This window comes from Siniperca chuatsi, linkage group LG5 (genome assembly GCF_020085105.1).
Source record: "Siniperca chuatsi isolate FFG_IHB_CAS linkage group LG5, ASM2008510v1, whole genome shotgun sequence".
In the NCBI taxonomy this organism is placed as follows: domain Eukaryota; kingdom Metazoa; phylum Chordata; class Actinopteri; order Centrarchiformes; family Sinipercidae; genus Siniperca; species Siniperca chuatsi.
The window spans coordinates 14776476-14797653 of record NC_058046.1 but is presented as its reverse complement, the minus strand read 5'-3'; the positions used below and the strand labels follow the sequence as shown (position 1 = coordinate 14797653).

Sequence of the window (21178 nt, the reverse complement as noted above, 5' to 3'; positions counted from 1 at the left end):
GACAGGTGGAGAGAGGAAAAAAGAAAGGGTTACCAGACATGGAAAACGAAGAGACAAGGAAGAGTCTCTGGAGTGCAGGGTTCCCGTTGAGCATAGTGCAGAGCTGCTTTAAGCTGACTGAGAGGCACAGAGACAGACACCCTGTTGAGTAAGTCACTCTCTCACTGTGAACACTGTGCTTTGAATACCCACAGCTACTAAACCTCCATCTCCTCCCTCTCCTTTTCCTCTTGCTCCCCGAGCTTTCATTCACAATCTCACTATCTCCCTCTTTTCTGTGTGGGGTACACGTCTCCCCCTCTTCTTCTTTCTCTTTTTCCTCTTTTATGCACATGGTTTACAGTTCTTGAGTTAAGCCACCTGAGCCTCAGTTTCTCTGTTGCAACTGAAGAGTAAAGGATGATACCAAATAAAAGTGGCAGTTGTGATCTTCTCTACTTTTTCAATCTCCTGCTGCACCACTGGTCATCTTCTTCTTTCGCTCTCACACCTCTCTCTCAAAGTCTCCAGCTGTAGTAAAAGGCATGCCATGCTGTGGAGTTGTGGAGTTGACAGAAGGTGAGAATTTGAGTAATTTCTTCAGGTGCAGTTGTAAGATGTGTCTAAATTGCTTCTAACTCTATTTTGGCCAAAGAAGATGAGAAAAATATTCTGGGGCAAGAAAACAAGATAAGAGAGACTGAGTGAGAGAGATACAGAGAGAGAGCAAGTGAAATAGCGGGATAGAGACAGGGAGACAAAGTAAGGAGAGGTGACAGTGTCTGAACACCAGGGACATTGTTGTCGTCGCTCCCGGCAACCACTCACCACCTGGGAGTAGCTCCTGTGTGTATTTGTGTGTGTATGTGTGTGTGAGAGAGAGAGAGAGGGAGAGAGAGAGAGAGAGAGAGAGAGAGAGAGAGATTGTATTACTAAGCAAGTAAGAGACAGGGAAAGTGAAAAAGCAAGACAGATATTCCCTGAAGGATGACAAGGATGGGGACAGAGAGACAATGGGCGTAAAAACACATAATCTCAACTTTTGATCAAACATGGAACGACACCATGGGGACTTCAAAGTTAGCCCTCACTACTGCACTGAATCACTGACACAATAATTAACCTTTTGCCAACTGTAACATATTTCATCAGAAAAGCTGAATGGAAATGGCAAAATACAAAGTGTTGTACTATAGCTTAAGTTGGAAAATGTTATCAAATATGAATATCTTTTGGTTTTGAAAATGATGACGGCATTTTTCTCTATTTCCTGACATTTCATAGAAAAACAATTAGGTAATTGAGAAAATACTCAGCAGATTAATCAATAAGTAATAATAAAAATGTTGCAGCTATGCAAGCATATACTGGATTATATTCAAATGATAATGTAAACTTGAAAATGCAAATGTAATTCCACAATAGCATTATAATTTTCCACACATGTGTGCGTTATTTCAGTAAAATCAAAATGCAATAATCCAATTTTTAATTTCTATTTAATTTTCAAAGTTGTAACCCGCTGCTCAGTGGACAATATTCAAAATGTTTATTCAATTTTGAAAATTAAAATGAAATATTAAAAAATGTAACCTGATTTTCCATTTTCAACTATTTGAAAATGAAAACTTGACATTTCTTTTTCAAAACCTTAACCTGCTGTACTTTGGACAATATTCAAATGCAATAAGCAAAACAGCACCTCCAGTCTACTGCATTTACATGTGGCCACGCTCTTTTGGGGTGAAAATGAAAATGAAATCTGTCAGTGCTCTCATCAAGGCGGGTCTCCATTTAGGACATCACTTGCTTGAACAAATGCTGCTTTGCTCATGTGCTTAGTCCGTTTGAGGTAGAAAGGCCAGAAGGCGGCCGGGCCTCACTGACTACTGGATTACTGTACAAAAACACAACTTTATAACTGTATTCACTGATTTTGGTGAAACTAGCGATATGGGGCACTGAATTTGATGAATGTACTGTTAATCAGACGCAAGGATTAGGTTTGAAAAACGATAGACGCTGCAGCGTTTCTGGGGGCCGAGCCTCACAGATTACTGTACAAAAACACACAACTTTTATAACTTTATTCACTGATTCTGGTGGAACTGGAAGAAGATGACGATGATACTTTATTGTCAGATCGAGTCTAAAATGCTTCTTGCATCAAAGCAGCTCCATTTGCAACATCACAGAGATCATATTTTACGGAGAAAATGTTTTCAGATTTTCCCTCTGATGTCCTCCGGCTGCTCTGCCTCGACTCTCTTGTTGCTAAAGTAACCGCTAACTGCTGCTTAACTAGTTAGCGGCCATATTAGCTGACTCTGCCCGGACTGGCAGCGCAGAGCATCGGCTGAGAGAGAGTGCTGTTTACTTATTGTGGAATAACATTGAATATAGTCCAGTATAGGCTTCCACATGCAGCCCAAAGTGGACACTGTAAATTGTTATATGTAGGACATGTGCCCTCTGCAATACTCCAAACAGTGGTCTATACTATGTACAGGTTTGCATTATAGTAATTTGGTGCATTAAAACACAAATGTATATCTTCATTTTCATTTGAAACAATAAGCTCAGCTTATCTGACAATAAAGAGCAAAAGCAAAACTTCTGTTCAGGTTCCTTTTCATATACTTGATACTACTTAAATTTAACTGGTAAAAGAAAAAAGTACCTTTGTCTACTCAATGCAACAAGTGCTCTAACTGGCAAGTATCCCACAGTAACGTTACAAATTAGCCACTTAATACCTTCTAAAATTGTGTTTAATAAGCTATGAGACTTAACATGCAATGCTAGATATGTGTTTTGTTGGCCACCTCATTGCAGGAAATTTTGGAAGAATAGGTTCATAAAAATCTTTTGCTGGGCGGCTCTCAGTGACAGGTGTCAATAATAACGTTTTTAGCATAGCTAGTTAGCATGCTAATGATCGCCTATAGCAAAAATTAACAGCTAAACGACAAAATTCTAATTAACTACGATGTGTGTAAGTAAGTTGCTTTATTGTTATTACTTTATCTTACCTAACAGTATATGGGAGTGTGTGGACCAAACGACGACCAGTCAACATTTGTTGGTGTGTCTCCAACCTGCAAGAGGACACTAACTGCTGTCTGACACTTTGTCTTTTTTTATTCTACCACTAGGAGTCGCCAATGCCAGAAAATGTTCAAATTCTAGACATACCTTAGCCAAAATACTGTACCCCCTGAGACAAAACCAATTTTTGGCCACATTGGGTCAACATTAATCCAATGTTGACTCTTATTTTAGCTCTGGTTTGGTCTCCACCAACCCCTTGAGAAAAATATCTTAGTCTAGCTGCTCGGCTTTCTTCAGGAGCTAGTGGCTTTGCTGTTTAGTATCATGCATTTTCAGTTTATCAGAGTTTATGTAATGTAAGACTCATTGAATGTAAACATATTGTTTAATGTAAAAATACTGATAATGTCCAGGTGTGCTGGCCATTTTGTTGTTGATTAATGGGAAAATAAATTCAGGGTAGGCTTTTTATTCAGACTAAAAAACATGATATGTGTTGTGTGAGAGTGTGATATGGACATGTGTGTTTTTTGTAGGATATGTATGAACTGGCTGGAGTTGGCTGTGAGAATTGTAAGCCTAATTTAACACTGAAGGGTCTAAAACCTCACACGCACGCACGCACAATTGCATGGTAGTTCTTCCAACTGTTCAAAAGTTTGGGCACAATTTGCTTGACAGTGAGACTATAGCAATAGTAGATACGGGATATCAACACACAGAGAGGGACGTGGGAGATAAGACAGATGTATTGATTTTTAAATGTATTTATTTTTAAAGGAAGACAAACAGATAGAGGTTATCCCATATCATAATTTCTATAAAACCAGTTTGAACACAGAAAACCAAATGGCATGCTAAACTCAAATTTACAGTATATTACTTACAAATTAAGTAATATAAACCCTGTGATAGAGAGTGAGAAAACAAACAAAAAAGCAGAAGGGGAAGTAAGAGTTGTCGATTTCACCTAAGAAGATTTTAGTAAATTAGATACTGTGGCTTTAAAGTTAGTCTCTGTGTGTACTAGCGGACATCGAACCTTCCTCCGGTCCCCCAGTACCACCCCCTTTCTTTAACATCAAAGATCCACCTACACAGGGTTGTGTGGTTGCTATGGTTACTAACCCAAAAACTTAGATGTTGCATCATCAGTGCTTCATTATAATCCTTCCATGTATCACCATGTGAACTCATGTACAAATTCACCATTACATCCACAAAAAAACACACATTCCCCCCACACCAGTAGCAGACACAACCAATATGCTGCAAAAATGTTCATGTTTTCCGTCTCTTACAAAGACACACACACATACACGTATAGACATGCACACTAATATGCAACCATCTTACAAAAAGCAGATGACCACATTGCCTCACAAATAAAAAGAGAAGTAACAATAATGATAAAGCACCAAATAAATAAATACATTTAAAAAACACCTACAGAGTTGCTCGCCTGATCGAAATATACCCGTTAATTCCAGGTCATTTCATTAAACAAGTAACTTTTTGGAGAGGCTTTTTAATTGGCTGTCTGATTAGTGGAATATTTTTTTCTGGGGTTGTGTAGAGTGTCAAGCTCAGACTCTTAAGTTACAGAAAAGAGCAAAGCCTGCCCCTACAAAAGGAGCTGCCATTAGCTAAAGGAATAACAAAATACTTGAGCAAATTGCTCAGTTAGTTTCTAATCTTCCAAAACCAATATAATAGTTGCCAGACTTTCTTAACAAGACATTACTTTTTTATCTTGAAGATTATCCTGAGGTGCTGTATACCACCGCCACAGACAAAACCACATTAGAGGAAATTCTGAGATGTTATTGTTTCAGTCATATTTAAATACACAAATTGAGCTTGTGGAACAAATTATTCATCTGCTGCTGAATGCCAATTTATCCATCTTTCATACATCCAGAGCTTAAGTTTTTTTCTTAATCTGAGCTTTGAAATCTTTGCACATAAAATCTTCTCGACAGCATTTGTCACCAACAAAAAAAAGCCACTTCTGTGACTGAACATGAATATCACAGTGAGAAATCTTTGCACTCCAAAATGTAGACAAAACTGTGAGCTACCCGGCTTTAAAGTAAAATAAAGAAAATGATTTTATGTTTTCAGACTAAAAGCCTGATTACAACCATTTAAATGTAAATTTCATTACAGAGTGTCGATGTATGTACTGTATAGAATTTGAAGTTAGGCCTTTTAGCTTTCAATATGCACACTTAAAATTCAACAGTAACATTATCTTACGAAGTGGACAAATGTTTTTCCCCTTTGGAATGTTGGTAATTAATTATATGACGAAGCATCCTTCTGAAATTAATTAGCAGCAGTAAAAGCAGCTGTTCTGACAATTTTGCAGATGAGCTTCTAAAATCATTTCAGATCCCAATCAGTTTATATTGTGTATAGAAACAAATAAATGTAAATATAAATATATACAGTAAATACATGCATAATTATTAACTCATTCTAAAACTAATACATGTGTTTTTTGTGATCCATTGTCTGTCTGTTATGTTGAAGATCCTGGGGGAACAGGAAGTGTGTTTCCTACCTTAATCTCTGTGCACAGCGGGGTCAGAACTCTTCTAGTGTGAGATTTCCTCGTCATTTTCCTCTGGAAAACAAGACAGAGAGACAGAGAAGAAAGTAAGAACATTTGCGTTGTATTTCATAATGATATGAATGGGCTCCAAACTCTCATCAAAGCGCTTCACTTAATTACTTAATCTCTATGCAAACTACTTTTTGATTGCCTTGCCCTTCAAATCTTTAAAATAATACATGAAATTTAAAAGAAACTTCTAATTTCCTTACATTTGTGACATTTCTAACAAAATAGTAATAATATCAAAAATATACTAATGTTTGTAGTTTTAAATTTGTAGTTTTCACCACATATATGATATTTTCCAAACTGCAACTGATTAGTGTTGTCATGTACTTATTTTGAAAAAGATCTGTTGATTCTACAGGCTTCATAACGTAAGCATGATGCAATGTGTTGAAAACATGCACATTGAAGATGGTTGCATAAGGCTTGTCTTTGTAGTTTATTTACACTGAGCTGACACATTCCTTCCATCATTGAACTCCCTGTATTGCTATTTCATTCTATTGCTTTTATCACAGCTGATCACTGTTTTATATTCATTGCATTAACTAAATGTACCAATTAGTTTTGTAAGAGGACTTAAGGTCATGAAAATCCAATCCAGAATTGTCACATACAATGTTTTCAAGGCTAAAGTGAAGGTCTGCTTTTGATAGTCTTTTAGTTGCTGGCAGGATTTTAAAATTTCACTAATTCTCATCCTGAACTTTGCCCCAGTATTTTTTCTTATACTGCTTTAGATGAAAAAATTATGCAATGGATTAGTTCTCAAGACGTTTTTAGTTCAGGCATTAAAGTATTCCTCAGTTAATTGAAAGTATTACCAAGACACACCGAATTAATGTGTCTAATTACTGATAAAGATAACACTAGGAGGCAAACTGCAGAATGTGGATTTAATAGTCAAATCGGCCACAAAGATACAAATGATAGATGTCTTTATTTAAACAAATTTAGAGAAGTTCACTGTCATCAACAGATGTTATATGGTGTCAAAGGATCAACAATCAAAGAAAATGAGAAGAAGGTATTTGGTATGCAAAGCTTTTGTTCACTCTTTATTAGATTTAATTGATCGTTTTTTTCCTAATCTGATTTCTTGGTGATTTTTATTCATTTCTATGGTGCTGATGATCTGATTACTGTTGCTATGCATCTCTTTTCTAATTCTTATACTGACCATATATATACACTGACAGCACAGTGGGGAATGTTCTGATTTATAGCTGCAAATATCAATATGTCAGTGTTCACTAAAGGGGAATAACAGGAAAAACAGGCAAAAAGTAATTAATGGAAAAATTACTAAATGAATACATTTATTTGTATTAATTTTTTTAAAGTTTTTTTTTAAACTTTCCATTTCTGGAAAAAAAAATACTACTCACTGTTAGAGAGTGAGAGACTAAACCCTTAAATAGGATCCATCCAGGAGCTCCATACTAATACCAAATAATCAGTGGTTTTAATGGCAGGAGGCAGGTGTGACAGACTCCAGCACAGTTTCAGCTCTCACCTGCCACTCCCGTTTCCTTCACGAGATTTGACCATCAACTTCTCGAGCTTCATTGCAGCCAGTTAGACTTGAGCAAGCTGAGCTGTTCTTTGTTCCTCTTCCTCCTGACTTCACTTTCTCCACCTACTCGTCATTTTCTCCCATCTGCAGTGGTTCCCATTCCCCATCCATCCATTCCTTCATAGCTTTTTTTTTATTCATTCAGCTGTGAGTGCAATACTCAGAGTCTGGCATGAAGCCACCTCACTCAAATAAGCAAATCAATGTAGAAAATTGGTGTAATGAATTCAGGATGGTCTTGTCCTTGAACATGGAATGGTCTGTGATAAGTGGCTTTCCTCCAACTCTGCATTTATCTTTTCATAATCAGGCATCACCACAACCTCTTTTTCTCACTTTACTGTATGTTTATGCAAAAGGAAAAGATATCCCTCACCTTCTCTCATCTTCCCTCATTCTCATTCCCTTTCCCTCCCTTGAAACCAAACCAGATGGATCATGTGGTGAAGATTAGAGACAATAACTAACGATATGGCATTTTCACAAATGTATAATTTATACCTGCGGAATCTGTGGAAATAAACAGAAAATGTATTCCAAAAAGAGCACGAGGGCTGCTGTGTTTACCCCACTGATAATTAGCCTGTCTCCTCTCATATCCTAACACTAATTACTGCTTCCTCTCTCTGTGCGACAGAAAGGTTGGGGATGCATTTTTAAGCAGGCTGATGCCATCAATAATTCACACACAGCATTCACAGACAATGTGTGTGATTCTCTTTGCCAGAATTTGTGAATTTCTGTCAAGTACGCCTGCTTTGTGCATCAGGTACATATTTACAGATGATACTCTGGTGGTGCTGGAGTATTACTGGCCCAAAGAGAAAGAGATCTACAAAATCAACACTGCAGATACAATATGTACTTTGTGAGTTATCATTTCTGACAAGCCTGCAACAGAGGCACAACTACAAAAATCAATAAACCTACAAACACAAAAAAAGACACATGATGAGATTAGAGCCATATTCTTTCTTCTGTTGTTTCAACCTTTCTGCAGTTGTCTGTAATTCAGCTGGGAAAGACTCAACTAGCTGTCAGGCTGCAATAGTAGATGAGCCAAAAGCAAACGCAGCCTCCTGTAGAGTGTCACCAAACCTGTCCATACTGCTGCTGAAACGCCTACACATCTCACAGGCTGTTTGTCAACAGTCTAAATGACAGCCAGCAAACCCTTGATATTCTCAATATGCTCACAAAATGATGCATTTGTAATTTTCATGTGTGCGTGTGTGGGTTTGAACGACTCCCTAGTGCTGGCTTTCTGTCCGAGCCACACATACACTAATGAGGGACAGCTCATATGTGCCATAGACCGGCTTGGAGACAAGTCACTAATCACTGAATCATGGAGAAGAGACCAAAGCAGGTGCAAACTCACATATAAAACACACACACACACAAATTCCCTATGTAATGACAATTCTCCGCTGAGGGCGAACTACCCAGATTGTGAGCAAATATTCCGCCTTCAGCCACTTTTGCATCGTAGAGATAAAACTCACAGAAAAGGAAGAATTACTTGGCCCTCAGTTATCAGTGTGGCAGGTTGTAGTTGAGGCTTTAAAGGTGTGTGGGAGAAAACTAAACACCACATATGACAGATGATTACATTAATTTGCTCTTTAGCAAATGTGCTAAATCCATGTTTTATCAGACTAACAGGGAGCAGGCTATTGTGGATGATTTATACATAGAGAGCATATGGTTGCTTCAGTGTCCAACGGCCAACAGATGGAGGCGCAAAGCAAGAAAGAGAGGGAATATGGGGAGACGACTATCATTTATTTAGCGCACCAGCAGCCGACCACTTCTCAGCATTGATCTGTTACTATGGCTTACATAATGCATTTTTATTACCACCCAATAAAAATTCAACACATGACCAAATCCCAGACAGTGATCCCAAAAGTAACACTGTAGTTATTTGCCAGATCACTGTGTCCTCGTTTCCACTACTTTCCCCCCCAACTATAATTTCATCAAACTTTCTGTGTATGTGTAAAATCACCACTATCATTGGCCTTTTTATTATATTTTTACACACTTAGCCCAAGCTTCATCTCCCAGAGAACATTCAGATTCAAAATGGCCAATGTCTTACCACTCTGAAAGTCTCTGAGGCTCCTTTGGGAATCACTTTCCTCTTGCCCTTAGTTCACTTGAGTCTTGAACTTCTGAATCCGCTTCTGAGCAAAGGTCCTTCTTTCCTTTAAAAAACAAAAACTCTCAACAGAAAGGTGTAAAGCTGGGTAATTTCACAACCAGATGAGGAAAGAGGGAAAAAGCCAGATGATTGGAAGGAGAGAGAAATGGTGGCTGAGAGAAGATGGCTGCCTCCAGGAGTCAGAAGCCACAGGTGGGCAAGACGTCCCTCTGCTAGTGGAGGCGTGTTGGAGGACAGGGCATGACGCAGCCTGTGTACGTGTGCATGTGTGTTTGACACTGTCAGCCTCTATTAAAACACATCTGTAGGTCCAGGAGAAATGCTGGGCTGAGGACGAGGATCCAGATATTCCACAATCATCTCATTACAGCCTCAACACCAAAACCAGCCAAACCTTCCTCCATTCACTATCATCACAAGTGTTGTAATAATCTAAAACTCTTTGCCACTCTCTGATTGGGTTTGCTGATTTGTTTAAATTGTTATGGCAAGCCTTGACTGTGTCTGAGCCTGAAAAGTCAGAAAGAGGAAGAAGATAAAGAAGAAGAAGAAAAAGGGGTCTTCTTCTTGTGGTGCACCTCTAAAACATCTCCCATCTGGCCGCAGTGAAGATTAAATAAATGTCCAAGGTGACGAAGATGAAGCAACGGCGTCCCGTTTCCTCCAATGATGCTGCACGTCTCCTCTGCTTTTCCTCATTGGCTGATCAGTTTGCGCCTTGTTTCCTGTCATAAGCTGGCAAGGCCTTGTGATTCATCAGAAGTGAGTGAAAGAGAATGAAAATCGGGGTGTTAGGGAAGACCTGTTCCTACAGATCTGGCTGCTGTCTGGGCCTGGTGAGCATCTGGCAGGTGGAACGTCATCAACCAAAGCACCTGAGTCACAGTTACTCTGAGGGGCTGCTGGGTGGGAGACTCAGTGTGTGTGTGTCACCCCCAGTGATCCAGACCCTTTGAGCATCTCACCGGGGCAGGTTGCTAGGTGAGGCTGTTATGATGCCCACCCCAAATCCCTTAACCCCCCCCCCCCAACACACACATGACCACACATACACACACTGCACAGTTTGAAGGGAGGAGGGTTAATGATAGCAAATAAAGAAAAGTAAACAGCGGGTGGCTAACGAGTACTAATTTAGTTCAGTGCTCTGCTATGAATTAATGAAGAGATCACTCAGATGCCACAGCAACAGAGGGGAGGAGTTGTCTTGTGGGACGACAGTGAGGGGCCCCAGTTAAGCCGCTGATCATTTTAGGGCCCTGAGATGCCTCTCTGTTGTCTGGAAACATGAGCATGACATAACGTCTCACTTGGCTCACTGGCATCCATCCATAACAAATCTACTTTCCTCCTTTTATTTCACTATCAACATCTTTCCTTCTTTGTCTTGTTTTTAAAATCTCTTTCTCTCAATTTTTTTCCTTTTTTTCTGCTCTTTGCCATGCTTTGCCTTTCCATCCATCCTCACGCTATCCCCATGCCTCTCCTCCTCCTTCACTTTGTCCCTTCTCCCGTCATGGCCTGTCTGCACCGATGCAGCGGTGAGATTGTAAAATGGCTCATCCAATTGTGGTCTGTCAGATCAGGTACAAACTGGTACTGATCAGGGCCTCATTCATTTCCACACTGCTCCATCATGAAACTGTGCACACCTGCTGCATACACACACATACATACCATAAACATAAGCCTCCTCAAGCATTATGCTCTTAAATAAACCTTAAACAAGCTCAAATCAGAGAGGAGAGACAGATCTAAGAAAGAGCATGTGAACAAGATAAAGCAATTAAGAGAGGCGTAGCATCTTAGACAATAGGTCCACATAACAGCGTAGCAATTAGTAATCAATTATCTGACTGTGAGTAACAGTGAGGGGGTGGTTCTCTTCAACAAACTCATTTTTACAAATACTCCATGAAGGGCACAAATAAGAAGAGACAATAATTGTGGAAAAGGAGCTGGATGATGATGAGGAGGTTGGGGAGGACGATGAACAGTGTGTACAGTAATGTGAAGGAATGAAGGAATGAAAAGAGGACACTAAAAGCTTGTTTACCATTGTGACCGTAAGTTGTAAAACTAAGGATTGAGTGTTTTACATTAGTTGAGAGGTTGACAAGGATTTTAACTTTAATGCGAAACAATGTCACTAAACCCTCAGCAAAGAACAAAAAACCATTTTCATCTTCATGTAATTTCACTTGTGCAGATAATGACTGCAACACACAAAATCTATATCTAATCATAAAGTGTGCAATGCTTTTTGGTCTGGATGATGGTACAGATCTCCCTCCATGATACAGAAATCACAAAATACAAAAATGGTGTTGTCAGGTTATCAGGAGACACACAAATATTGAGCAATTGCATTACATATTGAGCCAGTCAGGTGAAAAGTTTATCAGAGTAAGTCGGTTTCTGGTAACTAACTGTATCTTTAGGCTGTCTTTTGGCTAACAGGCTAAATATTGAGAGAGCATGTCAGCACCCTGTGAACCCTCTATGTTTAAACTTGGGCCCTTGGGGGTTGACAAAAGTTGATTTTAGCTCGGATGCAGGATCAGATGTATCAGTGACAGCCTGGAGCAGTAGCTCTCAGCAGAGCAGCATGCCCTGTTGTTTGGTCAGTCACAGCAGACACAAATCTGGTACCGTTTCTCCGGGGAATGGTGATTATCTTGGTTTGGTAACCACACTTCATGTCTCAACCTGATTTGTCTCAAAAGGCAATTGGTTTCACAGCAAGAATTAGTTTAGCTGGAGATTGAGGCTGGCAGCATCAGGCGTGATTGATGCCATCATTATCATCATTTTTATACTCATCGACATCACTATGATTGCCAAACACTAATGGCCTCATATTCCCATTAACATTTTGGTGGCCTCATAAGCGCAAATTTTGTTCAAACCAATAAACATCACCTCCAAAAAGTTAGTCCTCAGCCATGCCACTCAGCAATGATTTTGTTGAAAGCAACACATTTGAGTCTTAACAGCTTCCACAGTGTGTCTTTACAGCTAAACAAAATGAACATTGCATTTAACCAAATTAAAACATCTTTTAATGTTTGTTAGTTACACACGGAGCAATTTCATTTTCTCTGAATCATCCACTGACTCGTGCACAAATCAATCGGGACTCACTGAATTTGAAAGTTTGGCTTTAAAAATCCCATGCTGGGTTTTAGCATTTAAACATCTCACAGCCGCTTCAAGTCCCCAAACACAACATGTAGCCACATATTAATTAAGTGAATGATTAAAACAAGGTATAAGCACTTTTGAGAATAAAAAACTGCATCATAATCCTTTTTTTATTGCATTTCTCAGGGCCTGATTAGCCAGTATCGTGCTGTGTGGAAAGTACATGGCATATTTTCTAGTAATAGCTCTGACTGGTACAAGGCTATAACCGTCACACCCATACCTCTTCATCTACAGGTAGATAAGGTTAATTCACTGTCTAATGGGCTGGGGATCTGATGAACTATTTGATGTTAAAGGGTAATTGACTATGTCTGAGTAGTGTGTGTGAGGAGAGATCAGGAGTGTGTGTGAGTGTGTGTGTGTGTTGTGGAGGGAGTATCACTCCAATAAGCACAGATGTGTCAACGTACTGTCAGAAAAGATTACAGACATCATTCAAATATTCCCTCTGTGACCTTAAAGCCATCCCACCCACCTCTGCACTCAGACTCATCAATACATTCTGAAGCTGTTTGTGGTCAATTTCTATACTGCCTGGATTGCTACATGCAGTCATGTAGGAGGAGGCCAAACAAAATCAGTATTTGGCTTCCTCCAACTGTATTATAATCATTTTTCTTCTTGTCTCATCTGGCCCCTGAAAACCCTTTTTAGGGTTATGATAACATAGGAACCTCTTCCTTCTGTGGTCACAGGTGGTCAGCCACACCTTCCCTGTGTGATAACACAGCTCCCACTGAACCCAAACTGCGCATCTTTGTGTGCCACTTTGCTGCTGTTACTGTGACATTAAGCAGACAGGAGATTTACATTACTCCTTGGGGCAGCGAGGACACCAGGAGAGGGGTTGTCATGGAAACGGACCCCTACATGGCTGTCAGAATTGTTTAATTATTCAGGACCACCATCACTGAGCATCAGCGGGTAATCAACTGGAACCGCTGAACCGATTGAATGGTGAGATTAAAAAATTATACACTGTGGTGAGTTGCGGAATCCAAATGATTTTACCATGAATATACTAAATTGTTGGGCTATATTTGCTGCTCTGCACACACAGTTAATTTCTATGCAAACATGCACATGCTCACACCAGTAATCCACCAATCTAAGGCAGGCAGGAAACTGTTCTTTCTAATATCAGTGTTCATGTAAATTTGTAAGGTGTATATTGCTTTGAATATAAATTCGCTCTGGCATTTAAAAACACAAGAGATGTGGCCAAGATGTGCCTCCACTAAACCGATACACTGCCATACAAAACCAAAATGCAGAAGGTCAACTGCATATTTAGTCAAAATTCACACACACAATTGCACAATGCAAATTCTAATATTAATAAAAGTAATAATAATGAGAATGATGTGATAGGAATAATAATGATAATAATAATAAGACTAATAATAACAATAATAATAATAATTATAATAATAATTGTAGTAGCAGTTGTTGAGCAGGAACACAGGGACAGCAGGTGGCCCACAATCACCGATCCAGACTCTGCAGCTGTGGAGGCAGAAATACCTGCTGAAAGCGACAGAAGGAGAAAGACGAGAAAGCACAAAACCACAGGAGAGAGAAGATGTCGAGTTAGTAACATGCAATAATGGGATAAAAATGCATAGAGATGGAGAGGGAGAGAGGAGCTCAGAGCATCATGGGAAGTCTCCCGGCAGTCAAGGTCTATAGCAGCACAACTAAGGAATGGTTCAGGACTCACCTGAGCCAGCCCTAACTATGAGCTTTATCATAGAGGAAAGTCTTAAGCCTACTCATAAATGTGGAGATGGTGTCTGCCTCCTGAACCCACAGAAGAGGCGCTTAATTGAAGGCTCTGGCTCCCATGCTACTTTTGGAGACTCTAGGAACCACTGGTAACCCTGCATCCAGGGAGCGCAGTGTTCTAGTGGGGTAATACGGTATTATGAGCTCTTTAAGATATGATGGTGCCTGACCATTAAGAGCTTAGTAGGTGAGGAGAAGGATTTTAAATTCTATTCTGGATTTTACAGGGAGCCAGTGCAGAGAAGTTAATATGGGAGAAATATGATCTCTTTTCCTAGTTCTTGTCAGTACACATGCTGCAGCATTCTGGATCAACTGGAGAGTCTTAAGGGACGTATTCGGGCAGCCTGATAATAAGGAATTGCAATAATCCAGCCTAGAAGTAACAAATGCATGGACTAGTTTTTCGGTATCATTTTGAGACAGGATGTGCCTGATTTTTGCAATGTTATGTAGGTGAAAGAAGGCAGTCCTTGAAGTTTGTTAATTCTGATCTGATGAACAGTCTGTATGCTGTGAGACTCGACTTGACTTGAGACTTAAGGGCAAAAATGCTGAGGAGACCTGACTTGGTGACACAGTAATATTGAAAAATGCTGCACAGATAGTATTGTGTATTTTGGAGCACCAAATTGTCACGAATAAATAATAACATAACATAACAACAGGGATTTACACAACAAGCTGCTGCTGTCACCAGAATAAAAAAAAGACTAAATTCAAATGAGAGAACGCTTATATTAAATTATCGATGAGTCTACATTAGCCTAGTAGATTATTTGTTTTTTTAGTCTCTGAATCCGTGAACATATTGATCAAACCACTTAAGTAGGCTATAATTTCCGGGAGGAATGTAATAAAAATATATGTTTGTAAGATCCTACAGCTTAATGACAATCTTAGCTGCTGAAAAGACGTTTAAAATGATTGGAACATACAGCTGTGCTTCATGCATCCTCAGAATCTGTAACTGATCTTCATAATATTAATAACAAATTATCAGAGTCTGATGTTACTCTAAATTATTCTATAGGCTACATTTTAATCCTGACATTTAAAATCAAGCCACCTGTTTGAGTCATTGGTTCAGTTGTTTCAACATGAAAGTGTGAGTGACTGCCATAAAAGTGAACTGAGTCAACTGAACTAAAACTATTTGTTTCCAGTAAGGTATTAGCTTATAGTCACTTTATGAGGTAAACATTAGGCTTACTATTGCTGCTCTATAGGACCAATGTAGTAGTTATGTTTGAAATATAGACTATATTACTTGTAATCCTGCTCTGAATTTATTTTATGTAGGCCTATATATTTTTTATGTTATGTAATGAATAATGATTTACACACTGTTACATACAACACAGTCTGCCATTAGGAAAAAGAAACACAATGACTGACAGTTGACTTCACGAACAAAATTAATACATTTTACAGTTGAGTTTTGACTTTCATGTGTTTTACTGTTCCTTGACACTGAATATAATGTACTGTACTTGGCCACGCCCACCGTGGCCATGCTCCTCCCCCAGATTTCACCCATTCTCATCTAGTCACCCTTCCACTCCTGATCTATATATAGTCAATAAAGACAGAAAAATAACACATTTACGACAGAACTTGTTTTGTTTTGATTTGGTGTGACAGTCCGACAGTGGCCTACCACTTTCAAGTGGCACCTGCTGTTACGATACGGTATGTGCCGGTAGAACACGAGCAGCATACCACTCTTGCAGAATAGCATATGCCGCTGAACCACTAGTGGCATACCATCAGCCACTTTTCGATCTCGGAGCTATTCTGAATCAAACAGTCAAAGTAAGAATGCCAAACCCAGTTAAAGCTCGCTGGTAGGATAGCCACGGCTAGCTAAAGCTATATTTTCTTACTTTCCCCCACAAGCTGTCTCTTGTAATTGAAATATATCAATGATGATGGACTAAGATGTAAAGAGAGTATGGTAGTGACAGAGAGATTCCATGAGAGTAACTGCACCAAAGATGAGCTCCTGAATACAAATATGAGCTTCTGAATACAGCTCAAACTTGGACATAAAAAGTGGGATATTTTGCAAAATTACCTTCAAATAATCTTCAGAAAGGACTCTAAAGAAGAGGTAACAGCATTAATCAACAAGAACAGAAGAGGAAATATCATCTTCAGATATATTTTTTAAATCAAAACAACTGGCTAACTGTCAAGCTAGCTACCAACTGTTAACTGCTACCTGCTACTATTACCAACATTCTAAAGGAGAAACTACACCAAAGAACCTAACAGAATAATTACTTTATAAAGACAAGAAGAAAAATTAAAGGATCCATGTTGGTAACATTAATATATCTGGTAAACTGTGCATAGTTCAGTTTTTTGCCAGTGTTTGTAGGGTTGGAAAAGCTTGCAAAGTAAATTGTTAGCCTAGCTCCCCTTGGAGTAAACAAGTCGTTGCCATGTAAACCGATCAGAAGGCAGCACAGCTATCAAAGTAGAGAGCAAGGAGATTCAGTACCCTGCTAAATGTAAGAGTGGAACAGCTGGGGAGAAACACAAGCAGAAGACACTCCGTGAAAACCCAGAGGTCCTCTTCACTGACTACACCCAACAAAAATAAGGAAGGAAGAATTACAACCTCATATTCTTCACTGATTCCATCTACATCTGGAAAGATAAGCAATTATGCATATGTATCCAGTGAGGGCATCGGCTCAGGAAGCAGATTAAAGATCTGTAAAGATGAACACCTTGACAAGGATGACCCTCTACTTACCATCACATACTACACCAAAGGAAAGGTCATGGTCCAAGGGAATGAAGCACACCTGGAGTCCTTTCAAGAGTCATTTCCCCTGTTGAAAGCTGAGGTGGACACCTTTCGAAAGTCATTTCCCCTGTTGAAAGCTGAGGTGGACACCAAGAGGATCTGACAGTGAAGATGATGAGAACCCCACCACCTTGTCCATCTCTGCTCCTCCCACACCTGCCAGCTCCACCAACCATCTGAAGGGGAGCAAATCAGACCCTAGTAACTACCGTGGCATCTGTGTCAGCAGTTGTCTAGGTAAACTATTCTGTAGTATCCTAAATAAAAGAATAATAGATTTCCTTGAAGAGCACTCCATCTTGGGGAAAAATCTAATTGGCTTTCTCTCAAAACACCGCACCACTGACCATGTATATACCCTTCACACTTTAATCAACAAACATGTACACCAAAAAATGATAAAATATTCACTCCTTTTTTTGACTTCAATAAAGCCTTCGACTCTATTTGGCATGGAGAGCTCTATTACAGACTTCTACATTGTGGTATAGGGGGCAAAATGTATGATCTGGCTAAATCAATGTATTTGTGAAAATAGGTTTGCTGTTAAAATTGGAGACAAACAAACTGAATTCTTCACTCAGAGAAGAGGTGTTCGTCAGGGATGCAATTTAAGCCCAACTTTATTTAATGTGCATATAAATAAACTTGCTGTACAGTTGGATCAATGTGTTGCTCCTGGCCTCTCCCTCCTAGATATAGAGGTGAAGTCTCTTTTTTACGCTGATGACCTTGTTCTACTGTCTCCTACTGAACAAGGATTTCAGCAACAGCTGGACATAGTAGAAAAGTACTGTCAGAACTGGGCCTGGCTCGAAGAGCTCTAAATGCAATTAAGAGAAAAGTTTATAATTTCCAAATTCCATTTAAAATTTGGTGTACAATATTTGGTAGTGTCATACAGCCCATTGCACTGGATGGTAGTGAATTATGGGGTCCACTCAGTCATCATAGCTATACCCATTGGGAGAAACATCCAACAGAATCGTTACATGCAGAATTCTGCAGATACATTTTATACAAACACAGAAAAACACCAACATTTGCATGTAGAGCAGAATTAGGCAGATACCCCCTGAAATTAACATTCAAAAGAGAGCGCTCAAGTTTTTTAATCACCTTAAATCCAGCCCCCTAGACACCCTCTATTCCAAAGCCCTCCAAACCCAAGAGCTGAGCCCAGAAAAGAGTCCCCTATGTCAGTTGGTGCTGAGACTAACTGCCCCCTTTCAGACACACTCTGACCAGTCTCACAACAACACTGCTTTCCAAACACCCCTCAGAGTAAACCAAATTATAACGCAATGTAAAGAAACCTATTTGGAACATTGGAAAGAAGAAACTAAAAGCCAAGGTAGATCAGAATGTTATCTGGCCCTAAAAAGAGATTATGAATTGGCAGAATATCTCTCTACTGTCAGAGACAGAAAGCAGAGACAGATCCTGACCAAGTACAGGCTCAGTGACCACAAACTGGCAATTGAAAACGAAGACACATAAAAACAAGGCAACCAAAAGAAAACAGAATATGTGGTCACTGTTCGACAGGTGAGGTTGAGACAGAGATGCACTTCCGCCTACAATGTACAACATTCAATGAAACAAGAAACGTTTACTTTAACAAATTCAACTCTGTAATCTCAGATTTCAAAGAGCTAAATGATCTCTCAAAGTTAAAAATACTCCTAGGAGAAGGAGACAGGGCATATCTTGCTGCCCAAAATGATCAACATGCCACAACCTGAGGGACAGTGACACAGACACATACTAAATAAATGTTGCAATGTTTATGTAGTTTTCACTTACTTGTATTTGTATTTTTAACTTCAAGTCAATATTTATTAATTATTATTACTACTACATTATCTTACTACATTAACTACTCATCTGTATATTTTCTGTATAGTAGCCCATTTTTTCTGTTTGTTTTTATTTCACACATGCTTTGGCAATGCTAATATCTGTTTCCCATGCCAATAAAGCCCAACTGAATTGAACTGAATTGAATTGACTAAGACATTGATCATTTCATTTGTTATCCCATATAAATAAGGTAGTAGCCGCTCATGGGGAATAAAAATAGCCAAACTAACATTAGTCCTGCTAAAACTAGCCTATTTAGTAGAGTAGTATTAACTGCCATATCAACTTTTGAGTCTAAAGGCGTTCATGATTTGGAGTGGTTAAGCTACTTCTAAATCACACAATTAAACGTATTAAATTGTAAATTAATTTATTATGTTGGTTTCAAGGTAATTATCAACAAATGGTAATGAGAAGCTAAGAACACATTTTGTGTGATGATACTGTGTTTTCCCCTCATATTCAGTTTTTCCAAAGGTATGCCTTATCTATGGGCTATGTCATTTTGTTGGTCTAGTGATTTTTTGTTGTAAAATAGTAAATTAGTCTAAAATACATCAATTGAACACCCTATCCACGTTACGTTTTTTTTTTCCACAACTTCTTTTTTATCTCCTCATTTAACTTATAGAACAAGGGTTAGAAAGAGCAGAACAAATCCAGGGGTAATTACCTGGTAGTGTTAAAAAACACAAAAAGAATAGATACAGTAGGCTAACTACTGATGTGTCACAATGTAGAGTGCATGTTGCTATAGTTATATCCTTCTCATGAAAATAATGTACAGTGTAACTAAAGGCTACCACCCACACTCCAGCACACACACACATACACACACACAGGAGTCTCTAGTTTCATATTTTTAGCCGTGGCATTTCTCTAATTGTATTTGCACAGTTCAAAAGCCTGAGTGCTACATAATTAAAACTCAACTGTAAAGAACACTCAGTCCACCAATGCGACATCGAAAAAACATAATCATCAAAGGATACATTTTTAAAAAAAAAGAAAGACACAAACATCAGCCCATACAAAGCTTATGAAATCTGTTGTGGCAATGGCAGATCTGATGAGAATATTCTCACTGCCTGCACTGATAATGTCTCAATGTGAATGTTTAAATACGTCCAGGTCTACCTAACACACAGGGTGCTGCAGAGACAATCAGTGAGAAAGATGAAGTGTAATTTCACCACTGTGTGTTTTTTTTTTCTCCTTACGGCAGATGCCTGGGTGTCAGAGGGAGCCGCTGTCCTCCTGTGCATCGTTTTGCCTGCAAACCGTGTCACACACAAATCTGTCCTCTCTCATTTCCAGAATGGTGTGAAGTGTGTAGGAGCACTCAGTCTTCATGGTCAGAGACCATTTTATGGACAAGTAAATTCACTATCTGAGCCATATGGTGGGCTGTAGTCTGTTAGGACTGCACCATATTTCTTTGGGCAGTGACAGTTTTTATATCCTTTTCTTGTCAAGGATCTTCACACACTGGCACACACAGAAGCAATCAATCTCACTACGATATCAGCAGCAGTATACCACGTGTTTGTCTGATTTGATGAGGCAGGTCCCTTAATCTACTGACTTTTATTTATCCACTTACCTTGCATATGTTGCCATTTGTTTTTAGCTCTAACTGCTGACTTTAGAACAAGTTGCTTCTTGTGGATGATGAATTCATCATTTTCTTACTGTAGCTTGTCCCTCATCCATAATTTACAGAAGTAAAAGCAACTGCTGCACTCCATCTTGCCATATATTTTTTTTTACTGTACATCAAATAAAGTAGTTTTGAATGTTTGATAGAAGATGTTAACTTTGATCTCCAGAGGCTCATTAAAACTCTACGATACGCTTCTGGCCACTTTCCTCTGTCTTGGCGACTGGTGTGGTGAAATAACAGTGATTGTTGTTTTCAGGCCTTAGTTTGATGATGATTTTGTTAGTGTACTAAAAGCTACCCTAGCTGGAAAAAGACAATTTTAATGTGTTATTCCAGAAATTATATACTACAAACATTTATAAGTCTTACACTTTTTTCACATACACTGTCACTTGGATACAATTTACTGTACTGACTTCATTTCAGCATCTCATATACGAAAA

General features: G+C 39.0%; 1 protein-coding gene and 1 long non-coding RNA gene across 2 annotated transcripts in view; one reads left to right on the top strand and one right to left on the bottom strand.

Annotated features, from left to right (window-relative positions):
• The window catches only part of trpm3 (transient receptor potential cation channel, subfamily M, member 3), a 143147-nt gene extending 137462 nt beyond the window's left edge, over positions 1–5685 (bottom strand). Inside the window, exon 1 of the mRNA XM_044198023.1 lies at positions 5597–5685. Within this exon, the coding sequence (XP_044053958.1) occupies positions 5597–5653 (57 nt within the window). The 5' untranslated portion in view covers positions 5654–5685. The remainder of the gene's footprint in view (positions 1–5596) is intronic.
• LOC122876988 lies at positions 20–20926 on the top strand. The gene is made up of 2 exons (XR_006378173.1): positions 20–148; positions 20298–20926. It is a non-coding gene; the product is annotated as an uncharacterized LOC122876988 (long non-coding RNA).
• The last annotated feature ends 252 nt before the right edge of the window (positions 20927–21178 follow it).